The sequence below is a fragment of the Mus musculus genome, chromosome 15, assembly GCF_000001635.26.
Source record: "Mus musculus strain C57BL/6J chromosome 15, GRCm38.p6 C57BL/6J".
Classification (NCBI taxonomy): domain Eukaryota; kingdom Metazoa; phylum Chordata; class Mammalia; order Rodentia; family Muridae; genus Mus; species Mus musculus.
Window position 1 is genome coordinate 101,120,616 of NC_000081.6, and position 26,307 is coordinate 101,146,922.

Sequence of the window (26,307 nt, forward strand, 5' to 3'; positions counted from 1 at the left end):
GGGTATGGTGGCGCATGCCTAATCCCAGCAGAGGCAGGCAGAACTCTGAGTTTGGAGCCTGCCTGGTCTACTAAGTGAGTTCCAGGCCAGCTAGAGCTACAAAGAGAGACCCTGCCTCATCAAAAACAAAAGCAACTCTGCACTTTTAGTACAGTTTCAGTTTACAGAAAAGTTACAGAAGGGCACAGACAGCTCACTTTTGCCTTTGTTGCTGTGTTTATCGAAGTAGTGCTGATGAACCAGACAGCTTAGAGTATTTGAATCCCCCTCCTCCTTCTTTTCTTCTCCTCCTCCTCGCCCTCATCCCCATACTCCTCCTCCTCCTCTCCCCCTCCTCTTCCTTGTCCTCCTCCTCCCTTCTCCTCTTCTTCCTCCTAATCTTCCTCCTCCTCTTTTCCTCCTTCTCATCCTCCTCCTCCTCCTCTTCTTCTTCCTCTCCCTCCTCCTCCTCTTCCTCTCCCTCCTCCTTCTTTTCTCCCCTGTCCCCAGCTAGGTTCTGTTCTGCAGCCCAAGGCTGATAGACCCTGCTCTATAGCTCAAGGCTGGTGTTTTTCTTAGGTTTAGCCTGGGGCTCTGGGTTTAGTGTTTTCAGGGGCAAGGCAATATAGAGGGGTCAAGTTTCCCATCAGGTAGCATTGGGGTGTCATTTGCTGGCGTTGATCAGTTGGCTGAGTATTAAGGAAGAGTATTAAAAAATTGAACTTGACTGGGGTGCTTCTGGGCCTCCGGGGTGGACAAAGAGTCTTTTCCTCCTCATTTAGTACTGAAGTCACAGCACGCAACACCAGTCTTGGCAATGGCCAGGAAAGAAACTATGTCTACAGCCTAGCAACGCAATGGTGGCAAGATGCTGTGGCCTGAGAATTGGCTTGGGACCCTGGGGAAGTGGTTTAGCCCTCCTGAACCACACAGCTCTCATATGTAGACAGAAACAACAACAAGCTTGGGGGCTTGATACATGGCTCAGTGGTTAAGAGCACTGGATGCTTTCCCAGAGGACCCAGGTTCAAATCCCAGTGCACACATATACGACAGCTCACAACTGTCCCGGTCCCAGGGGATCTGACACCTGGCCATTCTTAACTTTTACCTTATGCCTGAGGAGACTGAAGCTATGACAGCTAAGTGACTGCCCAGTGTCAGCAGCTGATAAGTACAAAAGAGAGCCAACACTCACGTCTCTGAGACAACAAAACCTGCTCCCCCTGCTCGTGGCTTCTGCCCACAACCAGGGTTCCTCTCATTCTTTCTCCTGCCCAGGGGTCACCCTAGCATTGTAGGGTCCTGTCTGAGCTGGATCTGGACAGCAGTTCTCCCTAGGGAGCCCCCACACCCCAGGTGAAGGACAGCCCCTGCAGTCCTGACCATCTCTAGGGTATCTGGGTCCTAAGGCTTCTACCCGAAAGACCTCCTTAGCCTTAGTGATCCCTTAGTGGTCTCCAGCCTGCCTGTGTCCCTTCATCTGAGTGGAAAGAGGCCAACCTCGCCCTGCCTGTGCTCCCTGACGTTAATCTCCTCTCTAACACCCTGTGGCCAGCCCCATCCCAGCTCTGAGGTTTCCATACTTGGCTTTCCATGTCTGCAAAGGCCAAGAAACTCAGCTTCTCGTCAAGCCAAATATTAGCTTCCACCCTGGTCCTGCCACCAAAGAAAGACCACTTATAAAAACTGCCTCCCAGGATCTGAGGAACAGATTCGACCTGGTAGGTGAGAAGCAGACTCCTGCTGATTGCCCCTTGTGGTGGTTTGAATATGCTTGGCTCAGGGAGTGGCACTATTAGGAGGTGTGGCCTTGGAGGAGGTGTGGCCTTGTTGGAAGAAATGTGTCACTGTGGGGGTGGACTTTGAGAGAGATTCCTCCTAAGGATCTGGAAGCCAGTTTTTTCCTCTTTGCCTGATCTTTTAAGGTCTGTCGCCTTTAAGGTTCACCTACCACTAGAGGAGCCCACCTGCCCAGGCACATGCAATGGTTGGAATCCATGGGCCTCTGCCCTTGTCCTTTAAGGCCATGACTTTCATTGTATAGAAAGACTCTGAGTCTGAAAGGAGGCCTTGAGAACAAGGCTTGGCCCTCTCTCTGGAGCCTTCAGCTCTACCAACACCTACTTCTGGAAAATTTGGCCATATTCACATAGGTATGGTCCCATGTACACATGCCATCTGCCAGAACCCACAGGGACCTGCATGATTACGGACATCACCTGACATTGACACACAGGCTCCCAGGTGAACACAGACAAGCCATACACCCAAGCATAAGGCACACATGCACACCCTTAGCCACAGGGCACACAAACACGGATGTAGAAAGCAGTGTCCCCTGCTCCAGGCCCACCACACTTCCACCTGTGTCTCAAGTACCACACACCATTCACTTCATTGTCTTGTGGCTGGGGCTGGAGTGACCTTGTGAAGTCAGAGTTGGGGCACTCAGAGGAAGCCCAGAGCTTGTCCTCAAATCTTCCTGCAGACCCCGGTGGCTTCCTTAACTGTTCAGAGCTATGGCTCTGCTAAGGAGAGGAGAGCGGTGAGCAGGCCTGGGCTCAACTTTTTCTAGTTTATTCCAGACCTGTACAGAGGGCAGGAAGGGGGCACATGAGGGGACAGAGGCCTATGGCTTGGGGGTCCTGGAGACAAGGGCTTTCCTGGGGGCCTTCCAGTCCTGGGAAGGGCAGAGGCTGGGCAAGGATGCTGGAGGGGCAGGAGAAGGGAAGGGTTTATGGCATTTCCCCTCCAGCTGGAAACAAAGGCAGATTCCTGTGTCCTGCATGAGCAATCCGGTCCCACCCTCCCGAGTGACTGGAGCCGAAGGAAATTCCACTGGCCTCTGGCCTCACCCAGTCACTTGGCCCCTCTTTCAATCTCTCCCCTAGCCTGAGCCATTTCTAGTCTCAAGTCCCAAAGACCCTCTCCTGCCCACTAGCACTGGCTACCTTAAGCCCCTCGTCTCTTCTAGGAAGTAAGATTCCCTTCACACCACCTCCCAGCCTTACTGACTAGCCTGGCCCTCCCTCAACTAAGCTCAGGCCCGGTTTCTCACTGGAGGAAGGAAAAGTCTAGATGCCCCTGGAAGGCTCCATGCTGTCCAAAAGGCTCAGTAAGAACCGGACACGCGCACCGTAAGGATGGGAATTAGGAAGAAGACAAGACAAGGCAGCTCACCCCAGGGCCTTGACACATCTTCCTGAGCTCACCCCAGTGCCTTGACACATCTTCCTGAGCTCACCCCAGTGCCTTGACACATCTTCCTGAGCTCACCCCAGTGCCTTGACACATCTTCCTGAGCTCACCCCAGTGCCTTGACACATCTTCCTGAGCTCACCCCAGTGCCTTGACACATCTTCCTGAGCTCACCCCAGTGCCTTGACACATCTTCCTGAGCTCACCCCAGTGCCTTGACACATCTTCCTGAGCTCACCCCAGTGCCTTGACACATCTTCCTGAGCTAATAGCAAATGAGAGTTCTAGGGAAGGTGAGGGGGAGGAGGGGTGCCACTGTCATCACTAAGTGTAGCTTTGTAGGCTCCTATCTAATGCTAATAAGAACTGCAGATTTGGCTATGTTATTTAAAATTACAAAACATTAGTATCATCAGGAGGCAGGGGAAAAGGGAATGCGAGGAAAGTGCTAACTTGGACAGCAAGAGGACCTGGGTTCAGATCCCCAGAATTCATGTAAAAAGCCAGGCATGGTGCTTGGTGCCTATAATCTCAGCACCAGTCACATCCAGGTCCCAAAGGCTTATTGTATTTTACATATATATATATATCCAATAATATAATATAACATAATATAATTTAATAAGTCTGTGCCACCATACCTGGCTGTTTTTAAGGTTTGAGATAGAGTCTTGGGTTGGAAAGATGGCTCATCAAGTAAAGACACTGCCTGTAAACCCGATGGCCTGAGTTTAATCCCCAGAACCCAGGATAGAGAGAACCTACTCTCACAAGTTGTCCTCTGACCTCCATGTGCATACTGTGGTATGCTCTCCTCTCAGGCACACACACATACATGCATGCACATACACGCATGCACACACACATACAATAAATAAATAAATAAATATGATAAAGATAATATCTGAACCTGGTCTTACTAAGTTACACAGGCTGGTCTTCAACTCACTCTGCAATCCAGGCAAGCCTTGGGATGTATGCCCTTCCTACCTCAGTCTCCCAAGTAGCCGGGATCGCCTATGCCACCATTTTCGGCTTCTTCCTATAATAAATTCTTACGGTGGTTTGAGTGAGAATGGTCCCCATATGTTCGAATGCCTGGTCCCCAACTGGTGGAACTGTTTGGGAAGGATTGAGAGGCGTGTCCTTGCTGGAGGAGGTGTGTCACTGGGGGTGGGCTTTGTGGTTTCAGGAGCCTAAGCCAGTTCCAGTTAGCTTTTTCTCTACCTCATGTTTGTGGGTCAGTGTGCCAGCTCTCAGTTACTGCTCCAGTGCTGTGTCTGCCTGTTGCTTTGCCAGGCTCCTCAGCACAAGGGTCATGAGCTCACCATCTGAAACTGTAAACTCTATGGTACCCCTTCACAGCAATAGAAAAGTAACTAGGATGCTTCTCATGCAGAAAATTTTTATTTCATCCTGTACTGACTTGGCTCACGCTGCTAACACACAGTCGCACCTGGAGTCTAAGCATGATACCCCCTCTCAGCCATCTGCCTCTCCCCAAAACAAACTGGACATGGGTGTGCAAATTACTCCTGCTAGAGGACTTTCCCACATGCTTTTCTGCTGGTCTGTGATGTGTTTGAGAAGGCATTACTGACCTATTCTACAGGAGAGGAAACTGAGGATCACATTCAGCTGTCCCAACTCCCAGCCTGGGCTCTTTCCACTTACTGTCCTCTCTTGCGGTCAGGTCAGCTGGTAAGAATTCATGGCTTTGGAAGCATGTGGGGAAGGATAACCCAGAGCTCAATGCCCTGCCTGGGAGCAGACAAGGGTAGACCAGTTTCCCAAGAGACACCAAGCTTCATGTCCATGCACCCCTATGACACCACTTGGCCACCTTCTAACCTTCATGCTCCTCGTCCTGATGTGCCATCTCTTGCTCAAGGGTCCCTTGAGATGAGTGGCCTTGATGGTTCGGGGTGGGTGAGGGATGGGTAGCACTTTCAAGGGGTCCTGAGGAGGAAGATGCCTTAGTGGTCCTAACTCTAGGGATGTGGAGGGTCTGCCAGCCTCTTCTCGAGGAGCAGGGCTGTTCTCCAGCTTCCGGGATTTCCCAAAGCTGGACGTAACCAAGCTGTGTTTTGATCCAGACTAGAGTGACAGGCCTGGGACTAATAAGAATGTCATACAGGCTGGGAGGAGACTCCGGGGTTTTCTAGCTCACACCCTTCATTGTACAGAGAAGGAAACTGAGGGATGAAGAGGTGATCCAGGCCTGGAACCCAACTCTATGACCCATATGATTAACCTTTGCAAGGCACTGTGGTGTTTGCTGCCTGGAACTAAGGACACCTGTCCCTTCAGGATTCCATTTAGCCCTCCACAGTGAGGACCTCTTCCCGTGTTTAATAGACAGAGAGCTGAAATCTGCAGATATGTACCCCCTCGCTTTCCCTAAAGGAGACCCACAACTCCCCTCTGTCATCCACCTTGTCTTTCTAGTTTGAAAAGCCTGGCCTTGAACGTGCCAGGGAGGCGCCCTGACTACTGAGCTGCCCCTCTTCCACTCGAATTTCAGAGGAGCAAACCCCAGCTTGCTTCCCCCTCCTTTGTTCTTCTCCCCGCCTACCCTGATGCAGATGGGGTACATACTTTGTAGGGCCTGGTGCAAAACAAAAATTATGTGTCCAAGGTCCAAATGCCATTAAGAATACTATGAAGAATTTCATGGTGGCAGCAACAAAGCACTCAAGCACAGGGCTCTGAATGGCTGTGCGTGCTCGGCCTTCATCACTCTTGAGAGTGGGGCCTGAAACAGGTTTGGGGCAAGCACATGGAATCCTAGCTCTGCGGAGGTGGAAACAACAAGATCTCATGTTCACAGCCAGCCTAGGATTTTAGGGACCGTTCTCAAAAAACAAAAACAAAAACAAAAACAAAAACAAAAACACAGCACACAGTTGAGAATTTAGTGCTGGTCCCCGAAAGCTCATTGCTCCACCTCTGCATCAAACCGTTGTCACCTGCCTCTAGAGAGGACCTCCTTGAAGTTCTTCAGACTAACTTCTGAGGATCAGCAATCCTCTGCTTCAGACCCTGCTGGGAAGTCTTCTGAGTCCCTGGATCTAAATCGGAATTCTTTGGGCCTGTTTCATTTCGTTCTGTCCTCAGAATATAGGAACAGCTGGGCCTTGTGAGCAACTAATTCTTGTAGACTTGGACGCAGTCTGTAATTCCTTTTCTATGTCCTCATTGGCCTGAGGCCCTAGTGCTTTCTCCAACTCTTGTCACTCCTCCCACATCCCCCGCCCCTGCCCCAAGCTCCCCGTGCACTATGGGAGGCTTGGGTTCACAAGAACAGCCCAGGCACCAGCCAGTGTCGGGAACGCTAAGAAGAGGGGAAAGATGCCACCCCTGTCCACAGCTTCTCTTCAACCTCCTAAATTGACTTCTCTCCGTCTTACTTCACAGGCCTGCCCACAGAAACTCTTCAGTCCCCACTGACCCCCTCAGCCACTTCCCAGCTCCTGACCTTACCCATGGTCCCCTATCTGCCCCTTCCCAAGGAGGCGGACCTTAGACTTGGGCTGCAGAGGTCCCATGGGTCCTGTCCCACTCAAGACAGAGAGCCGCCGGCTGGAGAATGAAAGGCTTACCGGAAGCCATGGCATGTGGGAGGAAGAGTGGGTGTGAAGATGGTCATGTATCCAAGCTCCCTGTTCTATAGAGTGTAACAAAGCGACCACCACAATCTGGAAAAGCAGATACTGTAATCCATAGTACTGCAAGACATGGTCTGTCCTGACCCTGAAATTTGGTTGAGCCGGGGCTCTGGAAGGTCATGGGGCTCACAATTCAAGAAGCTGCTAGCATGTGGAGCTCAGCAGAGGAAGTAAGACCAGTGGGAGCCTCCCGCCTTTCTCTCCCCCAGCCTCTATCCTTGCCAAAGGATAGGGCACCTCTGTCCCATCTTGCAAAATCTACATGACAGGCATGACACCTTAGAGATTGCTTCTGTGTTCTCCCACTGGGCTAGGGCCACCCCTTCCCTAGCCTTCTCAAATATTAGCCGACAAACTCCTTCCTTGAGGAACTTAGATAGGCACCATCTTTTACCGTTTGAAAGATGGAACACTATGCTCATTAGTAGCGGGGGGGGGGGGGGGGGGTTGAAGCCCCTGGAGGTGTTAGTGGGGTCACAGCAACTAGCCTGGATTCCCAGCTGGTGGAACTACTTCAAGGTCCCCCACAAGGATATTCACAAGGCTAAGAGTAAAACTCAAGTCCTGCCCAGGAAAGCATAGATTTTCACCCAGTCCCAGCCTGTACTGCCGATCAGGAAGAGGAAGAGTGTCCTGTCTTCCCCATCCCGAGCCCTCTGCCCAACTCCCCAGCCGCAGGTCCCAGCCTCACAAGGTTCCATGCCCCAAATTCTAAAGCTCCCCATCTGGTAGTTGTGCCCCGCCCCCATCCCGTGGTTGGGGTCCCAGCCCGGCTAGACAAAAAGGACACGGCTGAACAGAAAAGACAAGGTGGCCTTTCCCTCTATTCTGGCCACCCCTGACCTGAGGGAGAGGAACAACTAACTGTCAAGCCTTGAGGTGCACAGACCAGACTGACTCAGAACGGACCTATCTAGGTTTCTTTAGCCCGAGGCTGAGCGTTGATGGCCAGCACTGTGGACAACGGAAGGGAACAAAAGTATTAAGGGTGAAGGGCTGGAATTTGGAGGCAAAAAGATTTAAGCCAACTGGAGAATCCAAAGGGCGGAGCCAACTCTGGAGCAGACACTCCCAGCCCAAACTCAGCTTTCTTAGCGCTGTTCCTTAGGAGTGAGCACAGGTAAGTTGGCTGCTACCTCACGCGGGTCCCTCCCTGAAGCCCTCACGAATCTAGATTTCTGCCTCTGGGTGCAGGCTACCCTCTCCTGGCCTAGAGCGACGCTTCCGCAGCTAGCTCAGTCCCTACGTTCCTACCCAGGACGCACGGGACCCCAATGCCTGGGTTCGAAGCCTGTCCCTTCGTGGCAGGGAGGGGCTGGGGTGGTCGCACTCGGTCTGCAGCCCTCTAGAGCCGAGCCCTGCTGCTGGGAGGCGTACTGGGCAATAGGAAACGAGTTATTAGGAGGGAGTGGTGGAGCCGGGCCAGGCAGGAAGAAGCTAGAATAAGAAACATTTTGCTCCAGCCCCTTCCCAGTCCCCGGAGGCCGCCGCGCCAGCCGCGCAGATCGAGACCTTTCCCGGCCCCACAGGCCGGCTCTGGACGTGAGACCCCGGCCGCCTCCGGCAAGGAGAGGCGGGGGTCGAGTCGCCCTGTCCAAAGGTGAGTCGGAGTGCCGCTGGGCCGGGCAGGGAGACCTGTCCCTGGTCTCAGGGGGACCCTTCTTTATGTGGATCTCAAAGACCTCTCAGACGGCGCGTGGCAGGGTCAGTTTTAGCCGGGCAAGACAGTCAGCAGTCCCCTGGTTGTGGACACACACCTCCCTGCTACCCCGACCTGAGCGTGGAAGGGGGCGGGTCGAGCACGGATGGGGAATCAAAAAACTTTTTTTGCTAGGTATCCTGAGGCCTTTAGCTTCTCTTCCCTGCCGAGATTAACTCTTCTACCCTTATCTATAAAGGTAAAACGGGACTGAAAGATTCTTCCCTCCTGAGCTCCAGGGTGCTCTGTTGACATAGGAGCGACTTCCCTTGCGGAACCTCCTCATAGAGACCACTTAACCTGGCACCCCAATCCTTATCTCTATAGGGTCACAGAATTCCCCTGCCGTGGGTGTCCTTGACATTCCCCTTTAGGGACTCCTGGCCCTCCCCCAGGCTGAGATCCAGGCAGTCAGTCAGCCCTGCAGAGAACAGCTCTGCTTTCTTAGGTCTTCCTTTGAAGGACACATTCCCCTGCTCACGAGCAACTTCTGGATGAGTTCGGCCCCCTCTCTGACCCTCCAGGGTCAGTCTGTCTAGGGGGTCTGTCTAGGGTCTTTCCTCTCTGGATCCTCACCACTCTAGCTGGCCCCCCACCTGTCTTCACAATTATCCTTCTTTGTTGTGGGTGGTTTTGCTCACACAGCCTATCAGATGGGAGATAACTGTGCCCAGCTTGTGGAAGAGAGGTCAGCTTCAGGCTTTGGATGACTCTGAGAAGGGTGTCAGTCAATGACATCAGGAGACACCATGGTTGGGAGGTTTTTTGTTTGTGTTTGTTTGTTTGTTTGTTTTTGATACAGAGCTGGCCTCAGATTTTCAGTCCACCTGATTCAGCTTTAGTCTCTTTCCTGCCCTGCCTCAGGAGGCTTCTGAGTGCTGGGATACAGGTCAGTGCCGGCACATCTGGCTGCCGAGGGCTTGCTCCGTGCCACTTGCCACACAGTTGAGTAACTCTCGTGGGTCTCACCTGGGAAATGGTACTCTTCTTATGCCAATCTCCAAGCTGTGAGACGTAGCTGCCACAGACCACCCTAGCTAGGTATGGGGGTCCCTGGGATGTGGGTTCTCGAGGCTAGGTAGGTAAGGATTTGGCGGTGACAAACAGAAACAAACACAGAGGCCAGGAACAATACTCAATACTGCCAGGAACATGCCTGTTCCTGGACTGTGAATGTCCCATGATTCTTACCTCCTCGCCATCTTAACTCGATGTGTCTCTGTGGAGGAGTCTGCAGCACTCTGACGAGGTCCTCTCCTTACCTGAGAAAGTATTTTTTTTTTTTTTAGAAAAAGGATAGAGAAAGCTTACCTGCCTCGAGCCCCACATTGAACCCCAGCTTCCACGGACCACCCCAGTCGGGTGCTTGCTCAGGGCCAGTGTGTTGGTCTGTGTGCTGTATAGGAGTCTCTCCTTTCTGCAGCTTCCCGGTCAGAGATCTTAGTCACTTACAATTAACTGTGGTGTGAAAACAGTCAATGGGAATTTCCAGAACTAGGGAAGATATATATTTATATATATATATATATGTATATATATATATATATATATATATAATTTAAATCCATACTGTCTCCAGAATGTAGCGAAGTCTCACCTCCCCTCACCTCATCGGTCATATGAATCATCTCTTTGTCCAGTACATCTATACTGTACACTTTACCTGTCAGTCACCTAGTAGCTGTCAGGGTTATCAGATTGATCGAGAAACCTTTATTTTAGTCAACCATGGTCTCAATTGCAAGCTCAGGGGTGCTGGTGACTCAGTACACCAAGGAGAAGCTTTATAATGCTCCCTTTAAGTAAAAAGACAGAGGTCCTGGCTATAGCATATTACTATGGGTATTGTAATTTCTTACTAATGTTGCTGTCTCCTGGGTCTAATATACAAACTAGACTTTATTACAGGTATGTTATAGGTAGAGGGGACAGGACATGCAGTTTGGGTTTCATGCACCCAATGTGATTCAGGGATTCATCACCGTCAGATGAGGGGGAACCATTGTGCCGTACTGCTTACAGAGGCTTAAGACTCTAAAATCCAGGCTGTTCCATCCTATTCTACCACTATAGACTTAAAGGAATATGCAGGTGAATACCGAGACTGGCTGCGTCCAAGAGGCCAGTAAGTGCACAGCTGTGGAAGATAGCTGAGTTTCCACTGTGCTTCCCTACCTTAGGATAATCACAGTGTGGCAGAGCCCTACTGCTGATAGAAACAGGAAGACTGACAGCCACCATCCAGGCTCACTCCTCTCTGGGTCCTCACCTGACCCTCAGAAGGTGACTGAGAAGAAGTCTGGCAATGAGTAGGTGGTTTCCGGGCAACAATATTTGGAGGAGGGCAGCAGTCACTGACACCACCAGGGGGGCGTGTTGTTAATGTCTGCAGAGACCAGGACCCCTTTTGCCTCTTTGAGGGCCTCACCAAACTCTAGAGGAAGAGCAGTGATTGAGGAAGGATTAGTTGTTGGCCACTTACGTTTAGCGCCACGCCATATTTAGCACTGCTTCCTGTAGGAGTGTTGCGAGGCTCCAAGGAGACAAGCCCCTGCGGTTCAGTGCCTGGTGCAGAGTGAGACCTTAGGGCACCCTGCCTGCCATGACTTCCCTGCGTTAAGTTGGTCTTTGAAAGCCGCTTAACATCTGGGTGATGTTTAACAACAGCGGTGACGCTTCTGTGTGCAGGAGATTTTTTTCCTGTGCTTTTACTAAGGAGGAAAGGAGACGCTTAAGACCGAGATTTACTCCCACGCCCACCTCATGCTCAACCCCAGATAGGACGAGGTTAGCTCCGTCTGTCACAGCCCCGGGGCTGCACCAGGGTGACTTCTGCTAACCTTTCCCTACGCTGCTGATGTTTAGAGATGCTTTTCACCCACCTCCATATTCACGCTCGATTTGCGGTGTCACCAACTCCCTGATCCTATAACATTCTCTTTCTTCCCGCAGACATAGGGAGGCACCGGGAAAGGAACTAAGAGTCCCTTCCATCTCTCCATCCATCTAGCGATGCCCCATGAACAAAAGCACAGGAGACAGGTTTGGCTCAGTGCCAGACACATTTCTCAAAGCCTGGTGCCCACCCCAATGGATCAGAATTCCCTGGGGAGACCATTTACAATACATGCCTTCCCTTCCTCCTTTCCTTCCTTCCTTCCTTCCTTCCTTTCTTTTTTTTTTTTTTATCCCCTTCATTTTTGACTTCTGGAGTCATATCTTGTTACATAACTGAGGCTGGCCCCAGCATCTTAGATCTTCACTTGGTATTCCCAAATCTCCGGCCTCCACAGTGCTGGATCACAGGCATGCACTACTTACTGTACCCCAACCCAGTATGTTTCTTGCTCGTCTCAGACAGACTGAATGGAAGCCTGGAATGGCTGACAGACCAAGGGATCTACCTAGCTAACCCACTGCATGGGGTTCCAATACACAGAAAGGAGGCAAGTTGGGGAGGTGGAAGCTTGATAATATGTCCCAGAAAGATGTCTTGTTGCTAACTAGCTGACTCCCATCTCAGGTAAAGTCTGCCAATAATGGCTTCCTGCCCCAAAGCCTTGGAACATGCCCTGTCTGCATTTATCCACAAAAGCCCTTCGGAGTCCTAACTGGCTACTAGCTGGGGCAAGAGGCAGGAGGTCAGGCAGAAGCTGGGACACAGCTGCGGCAGTGCAGGTCTCTATTTCCTTCCCTGGACCGGGCCTCTGGGTAGAGGAAACCCAGGCAGGAAGGCCAGAGCCTCCACTAGAAAGCTTCACCAAGACCCTCAGCCTGACCCTAGACATCCTGCCCCCAAAAGCCTCAGCATCTTGGGTCTTCGTTCAGTACCAAGCTTAGAGCACAGGCCTCTGTTGCATAACCAGTCCTTCCAGCCTACCGGTGTCTTCTCACATGTGTTGGCTCCCTCACTGGGGATCCAGCCTGCACACCCTGCCATTCAGAAAGTCTGTGTTCCTGTTTGACCCCGGTCCCTCTTGCTACAGGCTCAGCACTGTCTTCTGGCTCTGAGGCTTTGAGAAGGGAAGGGTGGTATAGCTTCTGAAACGATAGCTGATTTGGGCCCCGGGTTGAGGGCTATCACATCATACCAGAATCATGACTCTTACCAGTGCCCATCACACTTCTGGAAGAACAAAACCCTAGGCAAGAGTGAAGCCCAGGCAACTCTCTGAGGTCAAACACTCAGTGTCTAAGTATGTTTCACTTCCTGTACTACTGGCCCTCCCCCCAGCCCTTTCCCAGGACAATGAGAAGAGAGAAGGGGGCCCAGATGGCTTTGAAGGAGAAACAGACCTTTTATACGATGTGCTATAAGCCTGGGGATGCAGGTAGGGACTGACCCCACCCGCTCAGGACACAGAGAAGAAAGACCAGTTTGGGGAGATGGAGTCTAGAGAGGGTATAGCATTCACTCTGTAACCCTGGCTGTCCTGGAACTCACTCTGTAGACCAGGCTGGCCTCGAACTCAGAAATCCGCCTGCCTCTGCCTCCCAAGTGCTGGGATTAAAGGCGTGTGCCACCACTGCCCGTCTGGGGGCTAGACTCTTGTGTTAGACTCCTGTTACTAATGGAATCTGACAAGCCTCCCCTGGATGAGGCTTACTCTCTCCTTTAAGACCAGAGCTGCAGGGGAGGGCCACGAAGAGATGATACAGCAGGTAATGATGCTTGCTACGTAAGCTGGGTGACCTGAGTTCGATCTCCAGCGCCCACGTAAAGGCAGAAGGAGAAAAACAGCTGCACAGAATTATCTCTGACTTTCACACTTGTACCTTAGCACGAAGACCCTTACAGACAGACCCAATAATAATGAATACATTTAAAACAACAAAACCCCCCAGAGCTGTGTAAGGTACCTACACAAACGTCACACAGTTGTCTCTGCTCCTGGTGGTCCCTTTAAACCCCCGTCCCGCTTCCAGCCTGCCCTGAGCTCCCTGCTGTGCGTGACTTCAGCCTGTTCTATCCAGGCCTCAATCTAAACAATCTTGATTCCTGTTGCCGGCCTGGCGGGACCCTGAATGGCAGGAAGTAAGGACAAGAGCCTGTTTATGTTTGAAGCAGCCAGGCTGGGGGTGGGGAGTGGGGGCACTGGGAAACGGTGGGCAGGGGTGGAGGCTGGAGCGATGGGCAAACGGCTGAGGACAAGAGATGAGCTATGAGAGAGTCGTCCTTCCCACTGTAGCTCTGTCTGTCTGCAACCCTCCCGGCCTATTACCCTCTGAACAGTTGCAGTGGGCACAGAGCCCCGGTCCTCTCTGGCTCTCTTCATTTAAACACAGTTCTCCACCCTTTACCCCCAACAGATGGTTTCCATGGGGAAGTGAACCAGGACTTCCCTTGCAGGCCCCGCCCTAAAGTCAGACGTAGGAGTTGGGAGGTGGCTTCCCTGCCTCCCCCCACCCCCCAAAAAAAACCTCACAGTGATTTCCTCTGGTAGGAGGAGACCTTGGTCACCACAGCTATCACGTTTTGCAGATCTCACCACATCTCTTCTCCTATCTCCAAGGACCATGACCTTGGGGAGCTTCAGAAGGGGCCTTTTGATGCTGTCGGTGGCCTTTGGCCTAACCAGGGGTGAGTATGGGAGGGGCAGCATGGAAAACGGGGACCTGAATGGAGGAAGGCTATCTGGGCTCAGCTCAGCTTTTGCTGGGGACTGGAACTGGGGGTAGGGGGTGCTGAGAACAGGAGCGTGGCTGGAGAGGAACAGTAGTCCTATAGAACAGCCCCACCACCACCACCACCACCACCACCACCACCACCACCACCACCACAGCTGTTCCTACCTTCTTTTATATCTAAGTGATACTGACTGCCAAGCTGAGGCTCCTTCCAGGACAGCACCTACATCTTGGGTGGAGAGACTAAGTAAGAAGCTTATTGTTCTCTGTGAACAGGGAGAGCCTGAGACCATGGCAGGACCTGTAGCAGGGAGAGGAGGTCCCAGTACAGACTGTGGACAGAAGCTGGCTTCTCACTGTCCACTGCCTGTGTGGCTAGGGACAAGGCTCCGAGGAAGAACAGTTTGGGGGTGGAATGAAAGGACCAAGGCTTGAGGGGCTGGTCTGTGAGAGCAGAAGGGATGGAAGAAGTTCCTGAATTTTTCCTGCCCCCACCCCCACCCCCAGGAGACTTGGCGAAGCCTTCCAAGCTGGTGAACTGCACTTGTGAGAGCCCACACTGCAAGAGACCATTCTGCCAGGGGTCATGGTGCACAGTGGTGCTGGTTCGGGAGCAGGGCAGGCACCCCCAGGTCTATCGGGGCTGCGGGAGCCTGAACCAGGAGCTCTGCTTGGGACGTCCCACAGAGTTTCTGAACCATCACTGCTGCTATAGATCCTTCTGCAACCACAACGTGTCTCTGATGCTGGAGGGTATGTCAGGTGGCTCACCCACTCTTCCTCCTCCTCTTAACCCTGTCCCGCCCTCCCCCCACCCTGCTTTCTTCTCATGCCCCGGCCCACACGTAGAGGGAGGGTGTGGGGAGGCAGGATGCTGGGATCTGACTGTAAGTAGTCTGGCTCAGGGTCAGGAGAGCTGGCCTGGTGGAGCTGGGACTCAATGTCCCCCCTTCTCCAGCCACCCAAACTCCTTCGGAGGAGCCAGAAGTTGATGCCCATCTGCCTCTGATCCTGGGTCCTGTGCTGGCCTTGCCGGTCCTGGTGGCCCTGGGTGCTCTAGGCTTGTGGCGTGTCCGGCGGAGGCAGGAGAAGCAGCGGGATTTGCACAGTGACCTGGGCGAGTCCAGTCTCATCCTGAAGGCATCTGAACAGGCAGACAGCATGTTGGGGGTATGGATCTGGGCCAACCCGGGACCCAGGGTGGAGGGTGGGTGTGTAGACAGGAGCAACGGTATCAGGGGTCACCCATGATGACAGTGAGGACCAAGCTGTGATAGAGAACAGAGAAAGCTGTGACTGATGAGGGTGGCTGCAGAGTAACTACTTGGTGTCCCTAGGACTTCCTGGACAGCGACTGTACTACGGGCAGCGGCTCGGGGCTCCCCTTCTTGGTGCAGAGGACGGTAGCTCGGCAGGTTGCGCTGGTAGAGTGTGTGGGTAAGCACTCAACGGGCTGGGGGTGAGGACCAAAGGCTCCCATAGGGCTGGAGAGGGCAGGAAGCTTTCAGCTTCCAGGATCACAAATGGATCCAGCCTGGGTCAGAGTAAGACACTCTGCTGGGCAGAGGAGTAGGTTGATCCTGGGCCAAGGTTAGGTCCTTCTTCAAGGACATGGATGAGCTAATAAGCTAAGGGTAGCCCAAAGCTGAGACAAGATGTTGATAAAGGTATATTCAGATTTGAGGAGAGCAATGGGGCTCAGCAGGTAAAGGTGATGGCCTAAATTCAATCCCTGGGACATATACGACAAGAGGAGAGAACTGTCTCTCTCAGGTTGTCCTCTGACCCCCATATGTGATTCCAGTTAGTGTGTATCACACACACACACACACACACACACACACAACCACCACCACCAATACCAACACACACAAATGACTAAATAAATAAATACATAAATGTGACTTAAAAATTTTTTTAAAGACAGCTGCAGCGGTGGCACATGCCTTTAATCCCAGCACTAGGAAGGTGGAAGCAGGCAGATCTCTCTGAGTTCAAGGCCAGCCTGGTCTACCACAGCAAGTTCCAGATCAGCCAGACATGAGACCTTATCTTTAAAAAAAAAAAAAAAGTTTAAAAAAAAATCCGATTTTTACAGAGGGGATCTTTATAGCATCCAGAATTGGGGTGGGGTCTTCTAGGGCTATGTGTGTCTAGTATGTGGTCCTTATTCTTCCCTTGGCCACGGATTAGGAAAGGGCCGATATGGTGAGGTGTGGCGCGGTTCGTGGCATGGCGAGAGTGTGGCGGTCAAGATTTTCTCCTCACGAGATGAGCAGTCCTGGTTCCGGGAGACGGAGATCTACAACACAGTTCTGCTTAGACACGACAACATCCTAGGCAAGCTGGGGGGACATGTCTGCTATTCTAGGCCTAGGCATCTCAACCCCCTTAGCTCAGGACTAGAATACAACGAACTCTGGGCATTGATGTAACCCTGAGTGACTGACTCCCGGACCGCTTCAGCCTTCGGTCTCTGCTCCACCCCTTCTGTGACTCTCAGCCCTACCTTCCCCTCACCACTCATTCCTCCTGGGTACTTAGGTTGAGCCATCACACCCTTCTGCTTACAGGCTTCATCGCCTCCGACATGACTTCGCGGAACTCGAGCACGCAGCTGTGGCTCATCACCCACTACCATGAACACGGCTCCCTCTATGACTTTCTGCAGAGGCAGACGCTGGAGCCCCAGTTGGCCCTGAGGCTAGCTGTGTCCGCGGCCTGCGGCCTGGCGCACCTACATGTGGAGATCTTTGGCACTCAAGGCAAACCAGCCATTGCCCATCGTGACCTCAAGAGTCGCAATGTGCTGGTCAAGAGTAACTTGCAGTGTTGCATTGCAGACCTGGGTGAGTAGGCGGGAAAGGGGTGGGGCTTCACCTGTGGGCGGGGCTTGCATGCTTGGCTCTACCTGTTCTGTAGGGGAGAGAATTGGTGCTTTAAAAACTTGTTTCCAAGCTGGGATTTTAAGCCCAGCACTCGGGAGGCAGAGGCAGGCTGATTCCTAAGTTCAAGGTTAGCCTGGTCTAAGTAGTGAGTTCCCGTATACCCAGGGCTACATAGAAAAACCCTACCTTAAAACGAACTGTTTCCAGCCCAGACTCTTCCTCCAGAAAAGGGGCGGGGTCTCATGAGCCTGTACCTCACCCCAACTTTTCTGAGAACATGGCTCCTCCCAACACACCTGGAAATTCTACCATGTGAAATGGGTATCATCATGCCGAGTCTTTGGGACCCTTGAGAACACTATAAAGCAAAGGCCACTATCTGTATTCCAGACATCTCAGAGCAGGTCTCCAGTATCCTGTTCTTCAATGTTTTTCTGTTTCCATCCTCACTGTATCTGACCATATAAAGCCTGCCTGGGCTCCACCCTGTGTGGGAGCCCTGCAGGACTGATAAGCCTAACACCCGCAGGACTGGCTGTGATGCACTCACAAAGCAGCGATTACCTGGATATCGGCAACAACCCCCGAGTGGGTACCAAAAGATACATGGCACCCGAGGTGCTGGATGAGCACATCCGCACAGACTGCTTTGAGTCGTACAAGTGGACAGACATCTGGGCCTTTGGCCTAGTGCTATGGGAGATCGCCCGGCGGACCATCATCAATGGTGAGAGCCCATGCAGATTTCGTGTGTGTGTGTGTGTGTGTGTGTGTGTGTGTGTGTGTGTGTGTGTAGATATATGGAGACCAGGTTTTCTGTGGTGGCTGGTGCCCTTGACCTAAGAGTTTGAGGCTAGATCTTCTAGCTTTCTTTTACTGCTATAAATAGACTAGTACAGCACAGATGGACTTTAAGACTCGTCTGAGTCTGTGAGGGTGTGGATGTGGCCTTGAAATCTTCAATTAGAGACAAAATTTTTTTTTCAGAGCTGGAGATACATCGAGGTGGTAGAATGTTTGCCAGACATGTTCAAGGCCGTAGGTTTTGATCCTGAGCATGGGGGTGGGGTGGGGCAGGGAAGCAGCTAAGCTAGCAGTCATGGAGCTTAAAGATGTGTCATGATGAATGCTCTATCTTGTTGAAATCTCCTATTTTGGTAGAAGTTGGTGTCAGTCAGTCAGATTGTCTGGACTCAGTTTCAGGTTTTGTTATGACAGGGAGTACTCAGCCTCTGTGTGCCTGCTTCCTCATTTGTGAAATTAGAAGAAAAAAATAAGTATAGTTGTAGACTTGGTCCCAATAAAGTATTTAGAACAATATCTACAACCTGGTGTGATCTCAGTACTGCAAAAATTGTTCCAAGTTCAAGGCCAGCCTGGTCTATATAAACAGCGAGTTTCAGATCAGCCAGGACTACGCAGAGAAAAAAAGGCCAACAATGCCTAGAGCTAAGTATTAGTGATCATAATGAAAGAGTACCTACATAATATTATTCCATTTTCTAAAAGAAAAGACAGAGATGCAGGATCGTAGCTGACAGTCTTAAGTCAGGCCATCTGACTCTGGGCCAGTGCTCTCTGTTACTGTGGCGGCTTAATGTTGGCCCTGGCTTCTTTGTTCATGTGTAAGCTATCTAGTGTCTGTACTGCCTACTTATTGCAACCTTGTTATCACAGTGGATTGCCACAGGAGACCATAACTTGGAAAGGCTGGAGAAGCACCTGTCTGTGCAGCCCTGTGCTGGCCTGTGCAACTCCTATGCAGCCCTGTGCAGCCTTGTGCAGGTCTGTGCTAGCCTATGCAGCCCTGTGTAGCCCTGTGCTGGCCTGTGCAGCCCTGTGCTCGCCTGTGGCTGATGGCCTCTCAACCCTGGGATAGATGGAGGATCACAGGTTGACTGGCCAGCTAGCTGCTGCAATGTTACTCTTCCTGGGGCCTGTCTATAGCCAGGGTTGCTAGGAGTCCTGGAAGTTTGCAGACAATCCCTGGGGCATGACTAGAGCCCCACTCCTTGGGAACAGAGATGTTTTCATTTCCTGAGCATATACTAGGCCAGCCTTTTACAACTTCATTCCTCCTCAGTGGTCGGTCATCTGTAACAGCAGAGACCCAGGTGGCACCAGAGTCTCCCTGGGCAAATATTTACTGCTGGAGTCAGCTCTAAGTGGCTGGAGTTGGGGAAGGGGTAGGGTACCTGGATGGCACCAGAGAAGTAGGCTTAGTTATAGGCAGAAAAGGAAGGACTGAAGGATTTGCCTTGGGCTCCTGGGGTGGAGGGGAAGCTCTGTCAGCCTCACACAGACTCCTAGCGCATTATAAACACTGTAATCTGGTGTCAGCCCCGGCACTGATTAAAGGCTCATTAGACACGCTCGGGCCTCTGCAAATCGCTGATTAGGGCGCTGGCGGCACAGGGGCAGCCTGGAAGCCCGCCACGGGGAGAACAGCTGCTGAAGGGTTCACTAAGGTTGTGGCCTACACAGTCACAGCCGCAGCCTGGGGTTGGGAAGCAGGAAGAGACGTGGGGCTGCCTCTGACACCACAAGCACACCTTTCAGAAAAGGCTCAGGATAACTTGACATGGGGTGGGGACGCAGTTGGTTGTGGGATCTGCAGAGACGTGAGCCTTCCCTGATGGTAAACTCATCTTATTTGGACCAGGGAGTAAATCATTTGCTTCCAGGAGAGGTGTATTTCTGTCCTTTGTTGTCCCGATTATGAGCCTTATCTAGTCCTACCTACCAGAAATGCAGCCGAGAGAGCAGAATCATGCAATGTGGTGTTGGATTTCTGCCTTAAGTCCCAGCTCTGTCATTTGCTACTTGTTGATCGTTAAAGACAAACTTTCTGAGCTTTTGGGCCTACTGTTCATGACTTGAGGCTACAATGTTACAATCCCCACAGGCCACTGTGAGGCTTTCCCATTTAGCACTAAGGACCCCGACTGGCACATAGGAAGTGCTCTGTAACACAAGCTGTTAGTATAATCTGGCATCAGTCAGGGAGTAGTACCCAGGCCCAGGATGGAAGACAGCTGAACAAGATGGAAATAAAATCCAGCCTGGAAAGCCAAAAGATGGGTTTCAAGTCCTGACTCTGCCGTGACTGGTTAGGCAACATGAATCCCGTGCTTCATTTGTGACTCGGGTGGTACCACACAGAGATACCAGGAGGATGGACAGGAAAGCCTGGAATGTGCTTATCACGCACTGGGGAAGTGTGAAACACAGCAATAGTTCTGAGCTATACGTACAGTTGCTATGTTATAGGACAGGATCCCTCTCAGGAGCAATATAGTCAAGCAGCTAGCTCCAGGCAGTCATCCTCTGGGTGCTCTTTGGACTCCTTAAGTCCCAAGTGATTGTCCCACATCCCTTGAATCCCCAGGCATTGTGGAGGATTACAGGCCACCTTTCTATGACATGGTACCCAATGACCCCAGTTTTGAGGACATGAAAAAGGTGGTGTGCGTTGACCAGCAGACACCCACCATCCCTAACCGGCTGGCTGCAGATCCGGTAAGGTCTCTGCTTGGGCTTGTGCTGGGGCGGGGCTGGAGCGGGGCTGGGGCTGGGGCTGGGGCGGAGCTGGGCTGGGGCTGAGGCGGGGCTGGGGCTGGGGCTGAGGCTGGGGCGGGGCTGGGGCTGGGGCGGGGCTGGGGCTGGGGCGGAGCTGGGCTGGGGCTGAGGCAGGGCTGGGGCTGAGGCTGGGGCGGGGCTGGGGCTGGGGCGGAGCTGGGCTGGCATGGGTGGAGATTGATTCTCAGCTGGAATTTCTGAGTTCTTGGCTCTACAACCTCTGATTCTTGGGTAGATCGTGGGTTGTTCTGAGTATTCCCTGCCACACACCTGACTTGCGAATTCTTCATCCTTCTTGGACCGTCCTTCCAGTCTATATGATTTTAGAAACTTTCACCTCAGCTGCTTTCTTCTCTCCATTTGTTATTGTTGTTATTGTTGATGATGATTTGGATTTTTTTTTCTCAAGACATTCTACACTGAAAGAAATACATAAGCCGGGCGTGGTGGCACACACCTTTAATCCCAGCACTCGGGAGGCAGAGGCAGGTGGATTTCTGAGTTCGAGGCCAGCCTGGTCTACAAAATGAGTTCCAGGACAGCCAGGGCTATACAGAGAAACCCTGTCTCGAAAAATAAAAAATAAAAATAAATAAATACACACATATATGTGTGTATATGTATACACACACACATGCACACATACTCAGTCTCAGACATGTATACACAAGTAAGCAGACTCATGACACCAAGAAGACAAAACCTGTGAACCTGTGTTTTTAGCTCTTTTTTTGTTTTGTTTAGTTTGTTTTTGTTTTGGGGACAGGAGTCTTACTTACTATGGCAGTGCTGGCTGGCCTGGAACTTGCTATGTAGACCAGGCTGACTTCAAATTCAAGGAGATCCACCTATCTGCCTCTGCCTCCTGAGAACTAGGATTAAAGGTTTTCACACCTTGTCCAGCTCACTCCTTTTTTTTAAAAGAAATTATTTCTTCGCCAGGCATGTTGGTACACGCTTTTAATCCTAGCAATGGGAGGCAGAGGCAGGTGGATCTCTGAGTTCAAAGCCAGCCTGGTCTATAGAGTGAGTGCTAGGTCAGCCAGAGCTACACAGAGAAACCCTGCCTCAACACCCCAAACAAACAAAAGCAAGTAAACAAACAACAAATTATTTCTTCTTTCGATTTTATACAAACATAATGTATTTTTGACCATATGCCCCTCATTATGTCTCTCATCCTTTCCCCTCCCACTCAGCCCCTCCTTCTCCTGCTCAGCCCCTCCTTCTCCCGCTCAGCCCCTCCTTTTTTCTAAGAAGCACCTCCTTCTTCTCATTCTAATATTCCTACCAGCTACCTTGGTGCCCGGCCTACACTAAGACTCATATTTGTACTAAAAGATAATAAACGTATATGTGTATACGTAAGAGACCGCATAGCTACCTTCCAGCGCACAGATGTATACTCACTCTTAGGAACCAGAGGAGGCAGGCTGCCATGTTCAGGGGCCACTATGCTTCCCAGGATGGGCTCCTTCTGGGAAACAGGCACTTTTGGGGCAATGCCCGCCGTTGCCTCACTCTCAGTCATGGCTGGTGGAGGGGCAGGGAGTCGGTACTCTGTGCACTAGGTCTCAGGCTGCAAGAGGTGCAACACAGACTTGCAGGAAAACCCTTCACAGCGGATCCTGCCATGGGGGCGGGGTGGGGGACAGGTGCTCACCAGAGGCCGTGCACTGCGCGGCTCTCAAAGACCTCCACACCCTCCTATGCTCTCTCCTGCTTGTTTTGCCACCTTCTTCCACTTCTCCCTCCCTCATTCTCAGCTCCTCCCCTCCCCCTCCCTCTACCCCCCCCTTGGTTTTTCAAGACAGGATCTATCTCACCCTAGCTATCCTGTCTCTCACTCTAGTCCTGGCTGGCCTGGAACTCAAAGATCCTCCTGACTTTGCCTCTTAAGTGCTGGGATTAAAGGTGTGCACCACCACCTGGCTCCATTCTCTTCTCTTGCCTCCTGTCCAATACATGCTCTCCCTGTCCCTTCTCCTGCTATGTCTCCCGATCCTGAGCCATTTCCGGGCCTCCTTTCCATCTTCCTGACCCATGTACCTCTTTTTCCTCTCTGCTCCTCTCCCAACCCCCCAGGTCCTCTCCGGGCTGGCCCAGATGATGAGAGAGTGCTGGTACCCCAACCCCTCTGCTCGCCTCACCGCACTGCGCATAAAGAAGACATTGCAGAAGCTCAGTCACAATCCAGAGAAGCCCAAAGTGATTCACTAGCCCAGGGCCACCAGGCTTCCTCTGCCTAAAGTGTGTGCTGGGGCAGAAGACATAGCCTGTCTGGGTAGAGGGAGTGAAGAGAGTGTGCACGCTGCCCTGTGTGTGCCTGCTCAGCTTGGCTCCCAGCCCATCCAGCCAAAAATACAGCTGAGCTGAAATTCGATCTGCCTCCGTCTGGGCTGCTCAAAGTGGCCGGCTCTCTGACGCCTGGCTGGGTTCCCCATCCCCAAGGCCAGCAGGGTACACCCACTACCACTCCCAGGGCAGGGTGGCCAAGCCAGGGAATCCCGGGCCCGGATCCTGGGCTTTCACTCTTCCCTACCCTTGGTCAACCTTACTGAACTGTCAGAGCTGCCAGGATGGCACAGGGCCCTGTCCAGCTTCAGCAGACATTCCACCTGCCGGGGCTCAGCCAGGGATACTCAGCAGCCTCAGTGTCTCTCTGTGGGTGTTTATTGCTTCTATGATGCCTTTTAGTTGTCCTGATTAGAGCCCCTGGCTAGTCTCTTGGGACAGGCGGTACCTGACTCTTCCACCCTCTGTCCCCTTACCATCTCAGCTGACTCACTAGGTCATCAAAATCCAAGGGCTCTCTGAGGAGAAGGTCAATCATGGTGGAAGCGATCGACCCAGCATTGCTCCGTTCGATAGGAGAGGTCTTCACCATCTTACCATCTTAGGTTTTGCCTCAATGTCCTCTGAGGTGTCTCAGAGCCTGATTTTCTTTGAAGCTCAGGCTGTGTGAAAGCTGAGTCTTGTCTATTATGCCCTGTCCGCTGTCGCTTGAGTCAAGCTGGGGTTTGTAAATAACGGCCAGGTTCCAGCATGGCCTAAAGTGCCCCCTAGGCTAGTCTCCAGGCCCCAGTTCTTGCCTTAAGCTATGCTAGCAGCCACCTCAGGACCCAGGCAGTACAAGAACTTCTGACTCCCTCTGCGGCTTGGCCTTCTGCCCAGGGCTCAAGGGTGGCTTCCTTTGGGGTCTCCAATACTGAAAGAAACTTAGCCCCTGTCAAGAAGCCTCCAGCAACCAGGGTTCTGCTCCCCACCCCCACCCCCGGCTGTGACTCTCTGGCCAAAGCCCACACCCTGGGCCAGACCCCAGAAAGTGAGCCTTGGGAGAACGTAGCCTAGAGAAACACAGAGAGTCTGGTATTTAGAAATGTGAAGGGTTCACCCACGTACTGAACAGGTGAAACTGAAGCCTGGGTTGATGGACTGAAGAGAAGTGAACTGTAGGCGAGGCTTAAGAAGGGTAAAGCAGGGTTCAGGCAAGAGACAAGGTCAGCCTCCATCTTGGGAAGACCTGGCCTAGAAACTATTGGCCACTGAAGGGAGAAACGGCGAGAGTTCATCATGCTCCACACAGGCCCCGACCTCTTGAGTTCCTCCAGTGTGACCTCCCAGCTCTCCAGCGCTGTTCTCTCTCTCAAGCCTGTCTTTCAGCAATATGCAAGGACCAAGGAGAACCAGGAAGTGAAACGAGACAAAAACAGAAAGTAGTCCGGCTTTCCCCAGACCAGTGGGGGCAAAGTCTGAAGGTTCTCCCGTCACTGGAGCCAGGGAATCGCTTTCTTGCCTGAAGGATTTTATTTCTACTGAACTTGGGAACAAATTTATCCCCAGACTCCACAGTCAGAGCCAGAAGACAGTAGCTCCTCCAAGGCCAGGAAATCCTAAGTGGAGGTGGGGGGGGGGGGTTGAACAACTGGAAACGTGGCAAGGAGAGTGGCCCTCTAGAGACAACTATCTTCAAATGCTTCCCAGTGCAGGTGTGTGAGTGGAACCACACAGTTTGTGGGAGCACTTGGCCTGTGACAGGCATGTAGTAGGTCTTCAATAAACCATGTTTGACCCCCTGAGTTTCTGCTGCCTTCCAGGCTAGTACCCCCCCGCAGTGGTCCAGTTGCAGGGGTCCAGAGAGAACCCTAGGGGGATGGGAAGTAGAGCATCCCAAAGTACACACCACCAAATTTCCCTGGGACAGGCTTGCTCTAGAATGCCCCCATACCTAGAACCGTGCTGAGTGAGGTTCAAACTTCAGATCCCACCCGGGATAGACAGCAACCTGATCCATGACAGCCACGTCGCCCTCTGCTGGCCAATGCGCTGCCCACGGCTGCCCTGCTCCCTTCCTACAGCGGGCTGGCTCCTCCCAGTAGGCCTGGGCCCTCCTTCCCGTCCCTGCCGCAGCGTGCGTGCTTGCGTGCATGCGTTCAGCTGTTCTGGGCTGTAGGGACTGTGCCTGGAAACCACACCTAGCAAAGGAGCTTTGTGCTTCCTTACTCAGAGGCGGCTCCGCCCCTCCCTGTTCAGCTCCTTCTTAATTCCCTCCCTAGGTGCTCCCCACCCCTTGTCTGCAATTAGTCCACACCCCCGGAATGAAAAGCTCCCCTTACCTGGAAATCTCAGAGAACACCTCATGTCCCCTTCCGCCCCACCCCAGAAACTATGAGCAAAGTGCCACTGGAGGGGTGAGAGAGAATAGGAGACCGTACTGAAGGAAGCTGGGAGGAGTCTTTTGGTTCAATCCAGCCCAGAAATACAAACTTTCTAAGAAGAGGGTGTTGGACCTTTCTTAGGAAAACAGGGAGGGTGCCCCAGTTTCTTCTGCGGTTGACAATTTGGTCTGCTCCCCATGCCTCCCAAGTGGGCACAAATCTGCAGCCTTCTGCGCTGGGGTCGTGGACCTCTCCCTGGCACATACAGCAGACAAGACCTTTCCCGAGGACTCTGAAGGGAGCCCTCAGAGGATGGTGACACTAATAGCATTCCCATTCTCCCACCTTTCCTTCCCCTGGAGTCCACACAGCCTGGCAGGCCAGGCCCCTAAATGACCACAGTGTGGTTGAGGACCGGGAAAAGGGCAGCGGGAAAACAGCCGTGCAAGAGTTCCGTGTGGGCTGGACAGGATCTGGCAGGACTGACCCGTCACCATGCTGTTAGAAGAGAATCTTTCGAGGTTACTAGGACCCAAATTCTTGGCCACTTGCACATGCTGTTACTGCCTTGGGGGAAAAGAAAGAGAAATCGCAAGCCTCTCTGCTCTTTGCTCTGATTTCCTGCGGTGACCCCAGCCTCCAACTTCCTTATTACATATAAAAAGTGAGGAAGCATTTCTATCCCTCCCTGAGAGGGTATGGTTGGTAGGGCATGCAAAACGGAGTGAGGGTGGCCCCTGCAGCCTGAGCCTTGACACTGACGCTCAGCCCTTCCTCTGCCAAGGCCTCTTGGTACCCCGGCTTTCATGGACAGCTCCTTTCCTTCCCAGACTCCATCCTCTCTCAGTCCTACCTCACCCTAGCCTGTGAGGAAGGAGCAATGCCTCCCCTGGCTTACCCCTTGCATTAAGATCAGCATCCCAAAGCCAGGTGTAGCCAGGCATACCTACAATCCCAGCACCTGGGAGGTGGAGGCAGGAGGATCAGGATTTCAGGGTTATCCTTAG

The 26,307-nt window shown here is 52.3% G+C and overlaps 1 protein-coding gene across 5 annotated transcripts; it reads left to right on the forward strand.

Annotated features, from left to right (window-relative positions):
• Positions 1-7,906: 7,906 nt before the first annotated feature.
• Acvrl1 (activin A receptor, type II-like 1) lies at positions 7,907-24,721 on the forward strand. Of its 5 annotated transcripts, none has more exons than NM_001277259.1 (12): positions 7,907-7,968; positions 8,312-8,448; positions 9,350-9,436; positions 14,061-14,128; positions 14,683-14,928; positions 15,134-15,345; positions 15,513-15,612; positions 16,369-16,515; positions 16,749-17,024; positions 17,593-17,790; positions 20,452-20,582; positions 22,728-24,721. In NM_001277259.1, exons 4-12 carry the CDS (start codon positions 14,065-14,067, stop codon positions 22,860-22,862), a joined length of 1,509 nt encoding a protein of 502 aa, NP_001264188.1. In that variant the 5' UTR covers positions 7,907-7,968; positions 8,312-8,448; positions 9,350-9,436; positions 14,061-14,064; the 3' UTR covers positions 22,863-24,721. The 5 variants fall into 5 exon arrangements, with proteins under 5 accessions (NP_001264188.1, NP_001264184.1, NP_033742.2 ...); NM_001277255.1 differs by lacking the exon at positions 9,350-9,436 and adding an exon at positions 13,522-13,582 and having other exon boundaries at positions 14,030-14,128; NM_009612.3 differs by lacking the exon at positions 9,350-9,436 and having other exon boundaries at positions 13,992-14,128.
• The last annotated feature ends 1,586 nt before the right edge of the window (positions 24,722-26,307 follow it).